Below are 18,266 nucleotides of genomic sequence, written 5' to 3'. Positions count from 1 at the left end.
GAGGGTAAGTGGTAGGAAAAGGTAGAGGAGAAAAAGGCCAGAGAGGAGGACTCTGGAATCGGAGTCAAACATGGTGGGTGGCAGGAGCCAGTAGAAACAAATGACCTGAGGAAAGTCAAACCAGCAGGTTGATTTAGTTGGGAGAAACCTGGCCCATGGAAAGGGGTCCATTTGGGTTCCTCCCAATTTTCAGCCCCAGATGTATGAGAGGAGGTGTGATAAACAAATTGTTGACGTAGCCACTCTACTATTGGGGGGGGGGGGTTCTCTATTGTGAACAAGAGGGAGAAAATACCAGAGTCATCCGGAAGAGTCCAGAGCAGAGAGAAAGAGAAAGAGATTGGACATGCTCAGGGTTGTCTGGGAGAGAGACAAGAGAGCGGGAGAGAGCACAGCAAGGGACAAATAGTGGAGACAGACACCAAGAGAGAGAATAGAGCGTGGCAAGAGAGAGGAGGGGACAGGGAGGTGGGTGGACAAATCATGTGGCTCATAAAGAGGGCAGGGTCAGAAGGCTGGCACATACTTTGAAATATATAACAGGTGCATGTGATACTGAAAGAGCTGGGGGCCAGCATGGACTTTGATGTGCTAATAGACACCACAAGTAACCATATGTCCTTTCTGTCAGAAATAAGGGAAAGGACTCCTTTAGGCAAATGGGAACTGGCTTTATAAGTTCTTAAGGAACGCTGGCTTTAATTTAACCTCCAGAAATCCTTCTACAGTTCAGCTTGAGCTCATTTCTGGATATATGGACATCCTGAGACCCAACTAAACACAAGGATCTTAGACCGTTCACTCTCCAACAGGGTGATCAGTAGTCATTGTGTCTAATTAGAATTGAATTATGACTATTCTGGCTGTGTAAAATACAAACTATTTGAGGACAATACAAAGTAACTTAATAACTTTTTGACAGATAATACAGATTGGATTCATAGTATTCTTGTATATAAATATATGTTGTCATTAATTATTGTTAAGTAAAGTATATTGTTAACTGACTTTCACCTATGCCCTTTTACATTTTAACTCGGGACTAACAGAACATTGTCAAATTCTGCATGTTATTTGACTTATTTTTCCAGCCACGCTGCTTGAATTGCTTTTGGGGGGGCTTTCAGGCTCCCCCTGTGTGCCTTAAGTTGAGAACTGACTGAGCTGAAGTGATTGTTCTCTTTTCTCAGAGATGCTGGAGCTGTACAAATCAGTCAATCCCAATTTGCACTTGTCAAAACGCATGGAATGTTCATGGCAAAGAAAGCTTAATGGCATACACAATTTCTGAAAAATCACTTAGGAAGTCGAGGACTATCAGGATGGAATTCAGACTGGGACAAGAATCTAATCATATGGCAGGCGCATGAGATATCACTGAGGGCGTGAGGGGGAAGATGCTGACCCAAGAAACTGGACTGAGTGGGGTCTGCAGGACAAAAGCAAAGAGGGGTGTCTGTAAGCACCATCCATCCTCCCGTTGAAAGCTCTTTCCCATGGGTATTCAGGTCAGCTCTGACACCACTGCACATCTTGGAAGTGAATGGGTAAGTGGGAGGATGGCAGAAAGTGGGTGTCAGTTGTCTCCCTATTGGAGGAGAGGGTGACCAAACTTCAAGGGGGTAGAAGGATCCCTGTGCAGCTGAGTGGAGTCAGAGACGTCATATGGGTTCATGCTTAGCTTAACGTAGGCACAGATAGGTGCATAGCAAAGTATTTACTGACATGTGTACATACACACAAATTCATATATTTTTCTGACTGAGTTGGATGGAGAGGCTGGAAACAAGACCATCCCTCAGCAGCAACAATACACCTACCATCCAGATTTTGTTTGCAAGGTCCAAGGAAACGAACCAGAGCTTCCTGGAGAAGTGGCCCATTCTAGAGTTGAATGGAACTCTATCAACCTCTAAAGGGTTGTCCTGGAGAGCTGCGCTGTGTCAGAATGAAAAACAGAATAGCCTACAGTTCCGGAGTCTGTCCATGAAAGACACAGGCCAACAGAACGAGTTCTATCTCAATGGTCACAGCTAGGACAGCACGAGCAGAAAACAAAGCAATACAGGCTATACGCAAAAATAAACAAATATCAGGCAGTCCACACAGATGGGAATAGAGAACTGAATAAATTAACAACCAAAATCAGAGACAAATAACCCGCCCGGAAGACATTCCCTCTCCCATTATGCAGCCTCTGCCCAGGACCTTGCTCATTGCTTCTTACTTCCCACTTTGTGGAAATAATGTCTGATTACAGTGACTTCTCTCCAGACAGCACAAAATGGGGAGGGGAACAGAGAGTGACTTCCCAGCGCAGAGGCTCAATAAGCACCTCGCCAGGTGATCAAGGTTAACAGCAACAGATATAAATCATGTCTTAGCTCCGGCTCCAGCTGCCTGAGAGTGGATGGCCTAAACATCAGCGATTTCTTTCTCACAGTTCTACGGGTGAGAAATCCAGCGTCGAGGCTCCAGCAAGGCTGACTTCATTATGAGGCCAATGCTTGTCTCATGTGTGGCTGTCACATCACTGTGCTCATGTGACCTCTCCTTTGAGCACACACAAGGACTGAGAGCAAGGGAACCTAAGGGCCTTAATTCAGCCTAAGACCTGAATCTAAACCCCCTTGGGACAAAAGAAGGGAAAATCTACTTCGTATTGACCTGAACAATTTCGCATATAATCCCAGAACACAGAAAGCAAAATAAAAATAGACAAATAGCATTAAATTAGCAAACTTCTGCACAGCAGTAAGAATACAAAGCTTAGAAATGGCCTTCAGAAAGGGACACTTGAAAAAGGAGTTGGTGCCCAAGCTACTCAAAATTCAATTGCAAGAAAAAAAAATAACCCAATTCAAACATGGGCAAAGGAACTAGAGAGATTGTTCAGTGCTTAAGGGTTCCAGTTGCCCTTCCAAAGGAGCTAGGTTCAATTCCCAGCACCATGTGGAGGCTCAGAGGCACCGGTAACTCCAGTTCCCGGTAGCTAATGTGAAAATTGAAACATAGCATGGGCATTTGGGACTCACTGGAGAATTTTTTGGTGGGTGGAGGAAAAATCTCACACCTCTGGTCCCAGAAGTTTTGTGTTAAGTGACTCTGTTAGAATAGAGATTATAACTTGAGAAATGGCCAAAGGCAATCAAACATCTCACTTATAAGGGCTATTTTGGCATAGATGAAAATAAAGCAGACAGTAACAGTGAGTGCTGGGGCTGTGGGTAAGGTCACATATAAATAAATAGTCTGTAGTGTACTGATACTGAAATTATAAACATAAACTAGTAGTTTTATATTACTAGCATTTTTATAAAGACTGCCTAGATACAAAAATGGAGGTGTGTGTGTGTGTGTGTGTGTGTGTGTGTGTGTGTGTGTACTAGGACACCACTGTAATCTCAGAACATTTCTCTACAGTAAAGAGGATTCATCAGCTACAAAAGAGGAAATAGTGAATCCAAGGGATGGCTTCACAGGTAAAGGTGCCTCTACCAAAACTGATAACCTGAGTTCAATTGGTTCAGTCCTCTCCTTCTAAGGAGGGAACTGAGTCCCAAAAGCTGTCCCCTGAGGCCCACATTCAAGAGAAAGAGAGAGGGAGAGGGAGACAGTGAGATGGGGTGGGGGCAGACACCAATGCAAGCTTGCACCAAAGCTGCAGCCAGTCAGCATGGTTATGAGAAGTGCGGAAAACAGCTTTGAAGGTCTGCGGTGAGCCAACTGTAATTCCTTGATCACAGAACGGTAAAGTGGGAATGTGAGAGGGGCCTAATGGGAATCATCCTTGTACCAGGTGCTCTTGAAAGCCATCGTGTACCAGGCTTTTTCTTTTGGGCCACTAACCAGCTCTCAAATCATGACATGGAGACTTATTAGTTTTGAATACTCGGTCTAGCTTAGGCTCACTTCTGGCTAGCTTCTTTAACTTAAGTTAGCCTGCTTTTCTTTATTTAACTTTTGCCTCAGGGCTTCTTACTTTTCTTTCCTTCCGTATAACCTGCTTTCACTGCTTTTCCTGTATGGCTGGTTGGCTGCTGCCTGGCTTCTTGCCCTGGGTGTGTCTGTCTCTTTCTCCTTGTTCTCTTCTTTCTTCTTTCCTGCCTCGATTTCTTCTCCTATTTGTTCTCTCTGCCTGTCAGCCCCACCTATCCCTCTCCTGCCTAGTTAGTGGCCATTCAGCTTTTTACTAGACCAATCAGGTGCCTTAGGCAGGCAAGGTGAAACAAACGTAACACATCATTACATAATTAAACAAAAGCAGCAGAAACAAATGTAACATACTTTCACATAGTTAAATATTCCACAATACCATCTAGGACTTGAAACTCATGAGAGGTTTTTAATGTTAAGCCAGTTTCACTGTGTTGTTGGATTAAATTGTATGTGTTTTTGTCATTTATCGTGTGTGGGGGCATTGCTTTTAAGCAAATGATTTGGGAGGAATTCTCAAGTTCTTGACAACAATTTTTTTAGACTTGGGCAATATTAATTTATTACTACATGTAATATATCTGAAAAGTACCCAGTACATGAGAGCAATTTTTTTCCTTTTTTATTTACCCTTCTCTTATATATTACATCCAACTGCAGTTTCTCTCTTTGCTCCCAGTTCCTCCTCCCCTCCCCTAGATCCACATCTCTTTTCTCTTCAGAAAAGGGCAGGCCTCCTGGGAATATCAACTAAACATGGCATGTCAAGTTATAATAAGACTAGGCACATCCCCTCATATTTAGGCTGGACGAGGCAACCCAGTAGGAGGAAAAGGATCCCAAAACAGGCAAAAGAGTCAGAGACAGTCCCCACTCCCACTGCTGGAAGTCCCACAAGAGCACCAAGCTACACAACTGTAACATAATTGCAAACGACCTAGGACAGTCCCATCCAGGCTCCCTGATTGTTGGTTCAGTCTCTGTGAGACGCTATGAGTGCTGCTTAGTTGATTCTGTGGTCCGTTTTCCTGTGTCCTTGACTTCTCTGGATACTACAACCCTTCTTCCCCATCTTCCACAGGACTCCCAGAGCTCTCCCTACTGTTTAGCCGTGGGTCTCCGTGTCTGCTCCCCTCAGTTGCTGGGTGAAACCTCTCTGATGACAATTATGCTAGACTCTGATCCACAGGTATAGCAAGGTATCATTACGAATCATTTCATTGACTTTTTTTCTGTCCTATCATGTTTGGTTCTATCCTAAGTCTCTGGACTATCCAGGCAGCAATTATTTATATATATTTTTAACATAATTTTTATTGATTCTTTGGGAATTTCACACCATGCACCCTAGTCCTACTTGTTTCCGGGTCCTTCCATATCTGACCTTCACTCTTGTAGCATACCCCCCCAAAAAAAATAAAAAGAAATAAAAAACTAAAATTAAATCAAAAAATAAAAACACAAACAACAACAAAAAACAAAATAAAAACAAACAAGCAAAAAAAACACTTTGTTCATCTGTCTTTCCCACCACTCCATCACCTCTTTATTCATATTAGTGGCACTGGGAACCACAGTGTGACATGCAGTAAACCCTTTTGTCCCGATATCTTTACTAACAAAAGTTCATTGTGCAATGAGTTGTTGATCAGGTTCAAGGCCCCTGGCTTCTGGCACACCATCAATACTGTCCCCTCTAGGATATCCTGCTGTTGCCCCAAGTCATGAAGATTGTGTGCCTAGTGTGGCACAGGACCAGACCCTTTGTGCACTCCAGTAAGCCATAGATGGAGTAGATGTTGGGATAGGTCAACCCAAAGCCCTAGATGTGTGCCTCAGAGATGGATGAGTTGGTCACTCCAGACCGCTAGGACCACCTCTCTCAGACAAGGGATGGGGCCAGCTTTCCCCAATACAGGAACCAGCTCTTCTGTGAGAGGAAAGGCCAGCTCTAATGAGGGGTAGGGCTAGTGAGGGCCAGAGCCAGCTCAGCAAATCCCTAGGACTTCAACAGTATCGGGGCCCCTGTGTTAACATGGGCAATGATGGTTGTGTGGTCCCCAAACTCCAATATGACCTCAGGTAGCAGCTTAAACCCTAGACATCTTCATTAGCAACAAGATTGACATCAACACAGAGCCTGGCTGTGGTAAGGTCAAATTTCACATTTGGCAACAGCTCGGGGCTGGATGACACCATGGCTCTCAATGGCAGCATTAGGCCGCTAAGATAAGCATGGCCCCAGATGCACTGTGGCCCTCAGACACCAACCTGACCCCAACTGGAGTGTGTCCCTTGGATACCAACTTGGCCACATGTGGTGGCCCAGCCCTTGGGCATCCACGTGACCTTTGGGGACAACACAGACCATGGATATCAACGCAGACCCTGGCTGCAGTAGGACCACAGACCTAGATATGTCCCTAGGCTGCAGCTCAGGCCCAGATGTCACCATGGCCTTGGATGGCAGCACAGACCACTAGATCAGCATGGCCCTAGTAGCAGTGTGTCCCTCAGACACCTTCATGACCTCAGGGGTCAGCCCAGACCCCAAGCATCTGCACAGCCTTCAGTGGGAACAGGAGCCACAAACATCAACCCAGACCCCAGAGGTAAGGGGGCCACAAACCTAGACTTCACCATGGCAACAGGCAGCAAGCAAACCACCTACATCAGTCAACTCCTCACTACCTTCACCTCTTTAGATCTGCCTCTCTCCCAGAGCACATGAGCCATTCTGCCCCCCTCCCCCCTCTCTCCCTCCCTTCCCACCTCCCTTCCTCCCTCCCCCATTTCTCCATATATTTGTTCACCATAATAGCACACACCACCCAATGACACAGGTATGAGGCAGGACTATGGTTGTCTTCTACCTGCCTGGGCCTAGTGGTACCAGGTGGACCTATGGGTATCCTCCACCCACCCGGGCCTGGTCTATTTTTATATATTAATACTTTGAGACTGTCATATGATGCATTTTAATCAGATTCATATCCTTTTCCTCAACTCCTCCCAGACCTCCTTTCAATACCCAGCCAATGTCTGTCTTCAGAGAGAGAGAGAGAGAGAGAGAGAGAGAGAGAGAGAGAGGAGGGGATGGAGGGAGGGAAGGAGGGAGGGAAGGAAGGAAGGAAAAAAGGAAGGAAGGAAGGAAGGAAGGAAGGAAGGGAGGAAGGAAGGAAGGGAGGGGACCTATCAAGTCAAATTAGTCCTGCCTATATACTTGGATGAAGCGCAACCCACCAAGGGCCTCACTGTCAAGGAAAACTGATTCTTCCTCTGTTGGATTTCAAGAGCCAATATCCCCACAGCTACAGATGAGAGATCCTGCCCAACTTCTTTCTCCAAGCTGGGCTTGGTCTGGCTTGAGCTTGTGTATGTCTTGAGTGTGTTCTCACAATCACCATAAGTTCATACATGCAACTGCCCTGTTGTGTCTGGAAGATTTTCTTCTAGTTATCCACTGCTCCTCTCTCTTACAATCTTCCTGCACTCTCTCCCACAACAATCCCGGAGCTTTGGGAGGAGGGTACATAATACAGATCTCCCATTTGCAGCTGAGCATTCCAGGCTGATAGGCTCTGACCAGCTGCAGGTCTCTGTGTTAATCGCCCTTTTGATACCAATTTTTGTGATTGTTTGTCATTCGGGTTTTTTTTTTTGTTCATTTTCTTTATGGTGCTGTTGAAGAAAAGCTTTCCATTTATTATAGTAAGATTTATCAATATTTTTCAGTTCACAGTTTTTAATGTTTATCTAAGGCCTAATCTTCATCTAGCTGAGTGTGGTTTGCATGCCTATCATCACAGCACTCAGGCAGGAAAATGGTAAACTCAGGACAAATCCAAGCTGCATAGTATGTTCTAGGTCAGTGTGGACTGCACATCAAGATCCTGTCTTGAAACAACAAAGCAACAAATAAAAGCCCTTCATCTTATATAGTAACTTGTATTTCAAAGTTTTTGGACAGTTAAGTCTCTATTAATATTAGACTAATATTAATATTAGTCTATTTACATTACTGCAACAAAACACTAAAGACGCATCTTCTTACAAGCAAAGACTGATTATGGAGCAGGGCACCAGTGGCAAGAGACAGGGTGTGTGTGTGTGTGTGTGTGTGTGTGTGTGTGTGTGTGTGTGTGTGTGTGTGTGTGTCGGTGTGTCGGTGTCTGTGTGCATCTGTGTGTGTAAAATGTATATGTGTACAGTATATATGCACATGCACGTAGACAGTACATGTCTATATAATGTATGTTTGTATTGGGTGTGGTATACCTGTAGTGTATTGTGCATATGTATATTTGTATGCATAGAATCATATGTGATGTGTATGTGTCTGTGTGGTTAGTATGTGTGTAGTGTGTGTGTATATATGGTATGTATGTGGTGTATATGTAGATAGACATAGATTAGATACAGATATTAAGTTTTATGGTCAGTCTCTCTATGAAGTTAGCAGTATTCGTTCATGGATCACCCTGATGATCTTACCAGATCCCAATCACTTCCTAAAGACGCTATCTCTAAACAGCATAGTTTCATTATGTTACCACTCTCTTGATACCTCATTATAGTGATTAAATTTCAATACAGGAACCATTGAGGGACACACTAACCTTATGAAAAATGTAACAAAGCCTTTAATCACCTAGAATTGATTTTTTACTTTTATTAATTTATTTTTAAATAACTTCAAACATTAAAGAAAATAATGTCAGGAGAAAACAGAAAACTCAAGTCCCCCTCCATTTCCCCAGCTCTTGACATTTTACTGTATTTTTACCATGCCATTTAATTGCCTGTTCTGTCTGTTCTTTTCTGAATGCTGTGGCCCCATCACTCCAGGGTAGAAGGCACCACCCAGAAGGGTAGGAGAGGCCTCCAAAGAGAGAGCGATTCCCTCTGTCTCTCTTTCTTTTTGAATTAAAATTTCCCTTTCACATGCAAGACAGCGTGTTCTATCAGGACATTTTACAGATGCAGTCACCCTTTTCTGTAGTCAGTGCACAAATCTCAATCGGAAATCCGTGCTCACATAACACAGTGTCACCTATGGTCCTCATTCAAGTATTTAATTGTGCCAGCCATATCTTCGCTCCTTCTGGTCTAGGGATCACACAAGGGAATACAAGTCGCATTTTATCCTTATTTCTCTTCCAGCCAGTGCAATGTGGGGAGACATTTGCACTGTCACACACCTTGCAAGCTGTCACCATGCAGATGTTCACCTTGTCACACACAGGAGCTGGGCGCAGCCTCGCCTTGTGAATCGTTCTCAGTGTCTGTTCCACAACAACAATGCTTATCTTTAAGAGGAGTGCATTTTGCCTGCAAAATCCAAACGTATGCGTTTAAATCAAGTTTCCCCAGTCAGTCGTATGTTTCAAGCCTAAAGGTTCCACCTAATTCCTGAAAGTTTCATGATCTAAAGTGGAGAAAGTCGCCTTAGCAAGGAGTAAACAAGAGGGTAGAGAAGAGGCCTCCTAACGGGGATTCTCTCTTTCTTTAATTAAATTTTTTCTTTCACATACAAGATAATGGGTTCTATCAGAACATTTTACAGATGTAATCATTGTCCTTTGCTCATCTTCATTGTCCCCACTATTAACATGTCCTGTCCCTATCCATGAACTCACCTTCTTTTTGTACATAATCCCCCCTTCTGCTTTAGTCACACACACACACACACACAGACAGACACATACACACACACACACACATTTTACACATGAGAGACAATTTGTGACATGTGTAATTACTCCCTGCCTTTTCCCCTTCCCACATTACAGGGAGTTTTATTGCAACCTCAAATGACATAATACCATATACAAATTCACTTTCCTCCTAGTTTAAATACGGTATAGTTATTTCAATGAAAAGAACTAGCAATGCACACAATTATATTCATACTTTGATTAAAGGTTCTAGTTGAAGGTTAAAAACAATGACAGGTTGAATTTGAGGGAGATGTATTGCTAGGGCAATCCATTCTAGTACAATATTGGCTTTTTTTTTTCTGGCCTAGAGGACAGAGATGGAATCTCCCACTGGTAACTGCTCTTGCAAACAATTTCAAGGGGATGTGTCTTGAGATGGCAGCTTCTGGGAAGGCCATGCAATGACGGATTAGCAGAGGAAGCTGAGAAATCAACTCATAAACTGCTCAGTCAAACTGGAGTGGCCCAGCCTGAACTGGGAAAGAACCCGGATGCTTTAAGGAAATGGAATTTTGTCTGCCGGTCACTTAATTATGCACAGCCACTTTAGGTGCTTTCTGTTCAACCTGCAGACCCAAACAGCAACAAGGACTTTTTTTTTTCTTCCTGAACTGTGCTTTTTTTATCTCTAACTTTTAGAGCAAACATTTATTTGAAGAAAAACAGCTCTGCCTCTGCTGAGCCATAACAGGCATTCTTGCATGGACCTTATCTTACCCTTTGGCTCTAAGTGCATTCCCGCTTCCAGGCATGTCCCTGCTATTCTACAAACGCTCTGGTTAACAAGAAGTCAAAGTTGAAGACCCTTTGGAGATCGAATCATAGACATATCCTCTTTGTTTTTTGAGATTGGGAAAATGCGACACGGAACCTTCCAGGGGCAACCAAAGTCACTTGAAGGCCAGGGCTATTCCTACCCTCCTACAGGGCCATCTTTCATGTTAAATATGGCATGGATAGGCTTTTCAAATTAATAAAAGAGGAAATGTCCTCCAATCCAGTACCAACTGTGATCTCAGTCACCCTTGCACATGCTTTTCCATCCTGACTTTTGTTACCTGTCAATTAAGGAAATAGGGAAAAACAAAGCCTGCCTGGGCCTAGACTGCAGAACGACCTGCGTGATTTAAAAGGCTAGAAATTTCAAAAACAAAACCATCGTTAGCATCTGCTTTCAATTATTCATTCCCCGGATTATTTCTGGAGAGTACCTCTGCCAGCCTCTCACTTCACTTTAGCGGAGGGGTCCAGTATCAAGAAAAGGGCCAGCAGGAGACCCAGAGGTGGCTAGGGCACAGCGGGTGCCGAATCTACTCATGCACGCACGCACGCGCGCGGGACTGCGGACGCTTGCCCTCGCGCACCCCTTCACTCAGCTTCAGTCGGTCAATTCACCCTTCTCACTCAAACCCTAAAGCATCAAGTTCCGAGTGAGAAAGTGTGTATTGAGTAGGATCCCAGGGCACCCACAGAAAATATTCTAGAAGGTCCCGAGGAGTGAGCAGGAGGAGGGCAAGGACGTTGAGGGCACGAAATGTAAATTCACCAGTTTCTTGGACTCTGAAACTATGGAGCGGAGTGGGGAAGACTCGGCTCAGTGCCACGGACGGGGGTGGAAGAGGGGGAAGCCCGGCAACCCTGTGCGTGGAACCCTGAAGGGACCGGAGGCTGCGGAGGCGGGCTTCCAACCTTGAGGTCCCGCCCCTGGCCGGCCCCTTCTCTACCATTGGAGGGCATCGGGGGAGGATTCGAGGAACGCCCCCCTCTCGCCACCCGTTCTCTCCCGCCTCCATCCCGCCCACCTTTTCTGCTTTTCTCGGTACCTCTGAACACTAGAATAGGAAACCCCCGGCGCTGCCACTGGGACCCTGAACACCGGGAAAGTGCGTCCCCGCTGCCCCGCCCACCACCGGTGACATCACCGGGGGCGGAGCACATGGCTCCGCCCTCAGAGTTCAGGTGACCTGCTTAGGGGTCTGTGGTTCTGCAGGGCTGCGGGCCTGAATCCCCTAGGTGCGAGCTCTTCTGGTTACCCCGCACGGCAGTCAGGACCCCCGCAGTCTTCCTCTGTCCATCCACAGTCAGTCACCTGACTCCGATTTTGCACCTTTCTCTCCCTCTCTCAGTCTGTGTGCCCAGATAGATGGCTGTGTGGGCTCCCAGTGCCGGGATCTCGAGAAGCTACTACAAGGGACGCCCCATCTCCCTAATCCCTTTGCATTTCTGCTACTAACTTGATAGCCTCACGCGGTCGTCCAGCAGTCTTGCAAAATATGAAGATTCTTTTATTTTCTACTAATTTTATTTTCTCCTAATTTTTTTATTTTCTTCTAATTTTATTTTCTTTTATCTCTTTATCTTCATCTTTTATCAAGTAATAAAGTTCGCCAGTGCGGCCTTCAACATTCGATTAAAGACGCTAGAATTCAGACTGGGGAAAAGGGTATGGTGCATTGCAGAAAAAAAGAAGAGAAAACCAAAACTTCATTGCGTTTAGGAAGTAGATGTAGTTATCTTTCCATCTTACACGACCCACTGCAGGACCTTGCACAAACGCAGCTGAAGAGACATTTCATCAAAAAAAACCATAAAAACAAACAAAAAAAAAACAGCGCAAGTGTGTATGGGTCCGGGCGTGCGTGTGTGTACGTGATGGACGTGGGTGCGTGTGTGTAAACATGCGAGTGCGGCCCAACAAATGACCCCAGGGAGCCCCCAGAAAACAGCCTGCACACCGGAGCGTGCATTGGAAATTTCCTAAAAGCTCTAAGAGTTTGTAAATCAGAAGAATTCGAAAATCGTTTTAGCCAAGCCTCAGTGCCCGGTGCCTCCTAGCCCCACCCACAAAAATAGATGTCTCTGCGTCTGGTGTAGCGGCCCCCGCGGGTGGGTGAGGGTCGCCAGTGGTGAAATTCACAAGAGGGCACGCGGAGTCTATTTCTGGGGCCCCATGTGTACAGAATGAACCCCCGGGGCCTGGGCGTTCGCGCGTTCTCGAGCGGTGTGTGAGGGCTGGCTCGGGGGCGCTCGGCTCTGCTCCCAGTCGTGCGCTTGTGTGTGAGTGTGTGCGGGTGCTGGGGGCCGGGTTGTGTGCTCACGCACTGCAGGCTGCGCCTAGAGCTCAGCCGCGGGGCTGGAAAAAAAAAAAGAGTAGGCAAGTGCGGGGTCTGCAGGCCGCGGAAGGGGGGGCGGCGATTCGGCTCAGATGAGTCCCCCCTCCGCCCCGGCCAGAAGCACCTCAAACCTCGCTGCAGGGTTGGAAGTGTCTGGGTTCGTTGTGGCGCCAATGGAGAAGGGAGCAGGTTGAACAATCGAGTGGGCGCGCCAGGACTCCCCGGCTCCGGGCGGGGAGAGGAGAGGGAGCCCCGATTCTGCGCAAGGAGGGGGCGGGGCTGGGGGCCCCTAGAACGAGGAGGCGGGAGTAGCTACCGGTATGGGAAGCGGTCACCCCAGAGAGGCGAGATTTCGTTGAGACTGCACATTAATTGGAGATATCTTATTAATTCCAGAGTCTTATGACTATAAATGGCGATTCTCTACCAAGGTGTCTATATTAAAAAAAAATCAATCCGTGTCATCCCCCACGTCAGGCCTGCTCGTGGGCGTGAGGCTGTACTTCCTCCGCCCCCTCCTAATGGAGTGAACCATTCCCAGCTCTACCTCCCCCCCCCCCACGCACAAGCCTCTCACTCTCTCGCTCTCTTTCCGTCTCTTCCTCGCTCCCTCTCTTTCTCTCCTCCCTCTGCCTTCCCAGTGCATAAAGTCTCTGTCGCTCCCGGAACTTGTTGGCAATGCCTATTTTTCAGCTTTCCCCCGCGTTCTCTAAACTAACTATTTAAAGGTCTGCGGTCGCAAATGGTTTGACTAAACGTAGGATGGGACTTAAGTTGAACGGCAGATATATTTCACTGATCCTCGCGGTGCAAATAGGTAAGTGGCCGCCCTGTCCGGCATGGTAGGCGACCGGAGATTGCCAGCCCCGGAGGAGCCTAAGGGGACTTGCTGGCCCGTGTCTGCCGCTGGATGCAGAAAACCCTGCAGAAACCCAGGGTCGGGGTATTAGCTGTTTGGGACTCAGGAGTCCTGGTTTGGTTTTGCTAAAGTAAGGGACTTGAAGTGTGTGCGGCAGACTATTTTCCAAAGAGGATTTCTCCTTGCTTTCCAAAGCGCAGGTCCATTTTTGCTACCCTCTCCCGGGTTAAAGCAGGGTCGGAGCGCTCTTAGCGTGTGGCCCCCGATATACTGTAAGGTTTTATTCTGAGGGGTCGAAAGGTGAATGCAGAAATAAGATGGCTAGGCATCTAGGTCTGAAAAGTTTACGTGCAGAAAGCAAAGATATTCCAAGGCTGCCCTCAAACTGCAGCATTTAGAACTTTGTCCTTCCCCCGCCCCTCCCCCCCCCTTTTCCTAGCTGCAGCGTTTGCTCCGGGCACCACAGACTCCGACGAGGAGGATAAATCAGCCAAATATGCACCGATATACTTTTTCAGGGTCATGTGTTTGTGTGTGTGACTTTATATACAAGCGTCTCTAATATTTCTATGCAGAAACATGTATACATGTTTACAATATGTAGGTTCGTGTGTTTGTTATTTTTGTTTGCGGCGGTTTTATAGAAGGACTGATTTAGTCCCCCATTTTATGTTAAGGAATGTTGAGTCTCAGTTGCACTGTAAGAAAGCTTTCTTAAAGTTCATATTTCTCCAACCAAAATGCAAATGTTGTAAGTGCTAGAGAATCCGCTTGTCTGATGTCGGATGGGAACATTAACTAATGTAGCCGAAAAGTGAAAGGAAAGCAGCTTATTAATAGAATGGACAAGAGAAATATAGAAACTCTCCAATGGGTTTTCTGGAGATGGAAGGAACTGCTATCATGTCAGGCTGTAGAATTCTTCATAGACAAATCTTGCAGTAGCTCAGGGGGGCGTTAGGGAATTTGTGTGGGACAAGAGAAGGAATGCTTAATGGCTTTTCTTCGTAAGAAATGTAGAAGAATCAGGGTTCCCAGAACATTAAAATTGATTCTTCCCATAGGGGTCTATATGCATTTGACATGATTCTGAAATTCTGATTTTAGAGGATTTTTGTCATTTTGCAGAAACTGGGATTTTTGCATAGCAAGGACCATGCACGGGGATGTTGGCTTTTCCTTTAATTTTAGGAAATGACTTAATGCTTTGCATCTGGTGGTTTTGCTCCTCTGACATTAGTTCAAAGAGCTGCAACAATCCTAGGACACAGATCCCAAGGGCAGCAAATTGTTAAAGTGCTGGAAATAAGAGACTGTGGCATTTTGCAGTTAGCCTGCAAACGTTTATAGATCAAGAAACAGTGACAGTTTTAAGAAGGGGATTTCACCTGGACGACGTCCGGGGGCTCTGCTTTCCTTGTGGGTCAGAATAGAAAATAATGAAGCAGTGATTGTAGAAAGGATGCATTTGATGAACCTCAGCCTGAAAATGACCAAAATATTGGCAGTGGGATTGCAATGTATATATTCCCAAATGTCTACTCTTTTTTTTTTTTTTTTACATCAGAGCCTCAGTCTTTATTAATTCATGGATGGAAGCTGTCCCAAATCACTGACATTTGGCAAGAAAAGTGGGGGGTGGGGAGGGGCGGGGAAGTAGAAGATGGTGAACGAATGAAGAGGCGCCGGGAGGAAGTTTGGAATGAATGAAAGAGGTCCAGCGAATGAATGAGCAACTGAAAACCGCACTGGATAGGGATGTTAGAGAGAATAGAGGCGCTGGGGTCGACTGCCTTGGGGGTGACAGAAACCGGGAGCAGAAAGAACTGAGAACTCCGCTTGCGCAGAGACTTGCGCCCGCAACCTCTGTCCCGCGCTTTGCTTCCGGCTTTCCAGTCAAAGCTAGATCTCTAGAAGCCACAATTGCGAAACACAGAAATGTTCCTGAATTCGTATTTTACACACGCTCACACACATGCGCGCTGCGGGATCTGCCCCAGCAATGCCTGAGAAAACAAGGTGACGGGAGCGCTTCCTGCCCACAGAAAGCCCTAACAGTTCTTTTTAAATCGTTATGGCATCCTTTCGGACACCAAATGTTGGGGCTTGAGAGACTAGGTTGCATTTTGTTTCCTTCCCGCAAAGGCATGTTTGTAACATACATTATAGAGAAAGCTGTGTGGGGTTTCTTTCATCGTGACCGAGCTACATTAGAACAAATATTCATTTATTCATAAGACGGCGATGTCAGTGTTTAAAATTTTGCTTTTATTATAGTGCCGAGTTTTTTTTTTTTTTAAATAGGTGTGAAGGAAGCTAGGTTTCTGAAAGGTTATGTGTCTGCCCCTGCCGAGGTGGAAGTTAACCTCCGTCCCTTCCGCAGCGCTTCCCGTTCCGGATTAGAAAGCACTAGTCCCGCCTAGCTCTTCCTGCGGCAATCTGCCGACGCACAGCTCCCGGAGGCTGCGTCTGGTTGGGTCACCTTCCCCCTGGTCTGCAGTAGCCTGGCGTTCAGAGACTGTGGCTGAGGGGGTGCTGAGTGTTCCACCCATCCAGGAGGCTTTCAACGGGGATGGCGGCACAGGAGGCCTGTACCCAAATCCCCTAGAGCCTAAGGCCCATTTCCCTTCTAGGATTCACCCTTCCCCGCCCCTACAGCGGAAATGGGATAATCTCTCTAGTCCTTCGGGTACCCCAGGTATTTGGCCCTTTTTGCCCGCTGTTTTGTTGGGGGCCGAGCCCCCAACCCGGTGGTTTGCCACCGGGTGGGAAGAAATGGTTATGGGGCCGCGCTAGGCGGCCTGGAAGCTTAGTAGCTCTCAATCTCAGCGCTTCAGATTTGGTTGACTTGAGTTTGGGAGCTAGGACCCTTGAGTGTCTTGGAATTTTCCCTTCACTCTCCTTCTGCCTCTTGCCCAGCTTCTACCTACTTCAACTCCCCCGCCCCCACTAGAAGCCAGAGTGCTAGGCGGCAGCCTACCCGGCGCCTAGCAAGCTGGCTGCAACCTTGAGAGGAAAGATCTGCTCTCTTGAGTGTTTCCAGGGACATTAAAGGGGAGTGTAGAGGTGAGACATGCAGAGAAGGAAAGGGAAAGATGCCACACAGGAGCGCGCACGCACGCACACACCAGGCTCCTGGCATTGACTGTGGTCACTGGTACAGATATATCTGTTGCACACACACACACAAACCAGCTACTGAGACCAATACTTATCCCTTTAGGGCCCTGGACATTTAAACTGCCCTGCTTTAGAGTGGCAGAAAACTGTACACCTAAGGGTCTCACAAACAACAGACTTCATGTTGGGCAATCGGTTTTGAAATAAAAACATCCCGTCCCCGTGGCTGCTGCGATCTTCCAAAGACTTTATTCATTCATTCATTAAGCAATATTTGCTGCGTACCTGACAAAGACCCAGGCACCTGATGGTTACCCTGGGGATGTGGCTCTTGGTTTAGCAGTGCAACCCCGGACTCCACATCTCTCTGACAGTTTTTTTTTTTTTTGGCCCCCCAGCACTCTGCTTCTCAGAGCCCCTCTGTCACCACAAAAATGGAAAATTGCACCGCGAGACGTGACAGGGTTTTGGTGGAGGAAGTGTTGAGAGACAAGGAGGGAGTGAGGAAAAAAGAGTAATAAAGGAGATGAGGGAGGCGAGAAGAGGGGGCGATGAAAACAGAAAAAGAAATAGAGCTCAGTTAGGAGCGAGCTGGAGAAAATAAATGGACTCACCTCCCCGCCACCCATCTGTACCCACCCACGCCCGGATCCCTCCATCTGCACCAGAGGTGGGCCCAATGCAAATAGGTCATCCCGGGGGCCACAGCGCTGAATTTTAAGAGACCACCCCAAGGAGCCACAGGGTCAGTAAGGGGGCAGGGTGGTGGCCTGGTGATGCTGACTGGTGTCCCTCCTCCCCACAGCTTACCTGGTGCAGGCCGTGAGAGCAGCGGGCAAGTGCGATGCGGTCTTTAAGGGCTTTTCAGACTGTTTGCTCAAACTGGGCGACAGCATGGCCAACTACCCGCAGGGCCTGGACGACAAGACGAACATCAAGACCGTGTGCACGTAAGTGTCCTCTCTGACCAGGGGCTTCCCTTTTGGGGGCGCTGCTGAGGTCAGAGTTCCATGCTACTCTCCACCCCCTCCCCACCTTCCCCCCCCCCCCCCCCCCCCCCCCCCCCCCCCCCCCCCCCGTCGTTCTCTGTCCTACCCCCTTCTTTCCCGTGCTCAACATTCTACTAGTGAAATCTGTGACTTTCTGCCTTCTGGCCAAGGCTGCTAACAGGCCCTCTGGCCCTGAGGCCCAAGTCTCTGGTTTAGAATTTGCCCTGTTTAAGGGAACTCCATGGCCTGAGGTCGGCTAGAGAAGAGAATTCTCCCACTAGCCTAAGTTTTCCAGTTTTGTGGGCCTGTACCCAACAGGCATGGACCCAGGGCTAGTGACAGAGTGTCTTTTTAGGGGTTTCTCATTCAACAAAAAAATCTCCACTTAGAGATAATCTCTAATCTTTCTTCTTCTGAACAGTTGACTCCGGTTTAAGAAAAGTTGGTGGTAATACAGATTTACCTAAAAGAGAAGACACCACCCCCCCCCCCCCCCCCCCCCCACAAAAACACACCATTTTTTTTTTAA

The 18,266-nt window shown here is 46.9% G+C and overlaps 1 protein-coding gene and 1 long non-coding RNA gene across 2 annotated transcripts in view; one reads left to right on the top strand and one right to left on the bottom strand.

The window, feature by feature from the left end:
• Nucleotides 1-13,331: 13,331 nt before the first annotated feature.
• Nrn1 (neuritin 1) overlaps nucleotides 13,332-18,266 on the top strand; it is an 8,676-nt gene continuing 3,741 nt past the window's right edge. The window contains exons 1-2 of the mRNA XM_005355046.2: nucleotides 13,332-13,586; nucleotides 17,554-17,698. Of these exons, the coding sequence (XP_005355103.1) occupies nucleotides 13,532-13,586; nucleotides 17,554-17,698 (200 nt within the window). The 5' untranslated portion in view covers nucleotides 13,332-13,531. The remainder of the gene's footprint in view (nucleotides 13,587-17,553; nucleotides 17,699-18,266) is intronic.
• LOC113456875 overlaps nucleotides 16,526-18,266 on the bottom strand; it is a 4,243-nt gene continuing 2,502 nt past the window's right edge. The window contains exons 2-3 of the long non-coding RNA XR_003377606.1: nucleotides 17,559-17,663; nucleotides 16,526-17,168 (exon numbers count right to left, since the gene is read on the bottom strand). This is a non-coding gene — a long non-coding RNA (uncharacterized LOC113456875). The remainder of the gene's footprint in view (nucleotides 17,169-17,558; nucleotides 17,664-18,266) is intronic.

This window comes from Microtus ochrogaster, chromosome 16 (genome assembly GCF_000317375.1).
Source record: "Microtus ochrogaster isolate Prairie Vole_2 chromosome 16, MicOch1.0, whole genome shotgun sequence".
Taxonomy (NCBI): domain Eukaryota; kingdom Metazoa; phylum Chordata; class Mammalia; order Rodentia; family Cricetidae; genus Microtus; species Microtus ochrogaster.
Note: the sequence above shows the minus strand (reverse complement) of the source record. Positions and strands in the feature narration are given on the sequence as shown.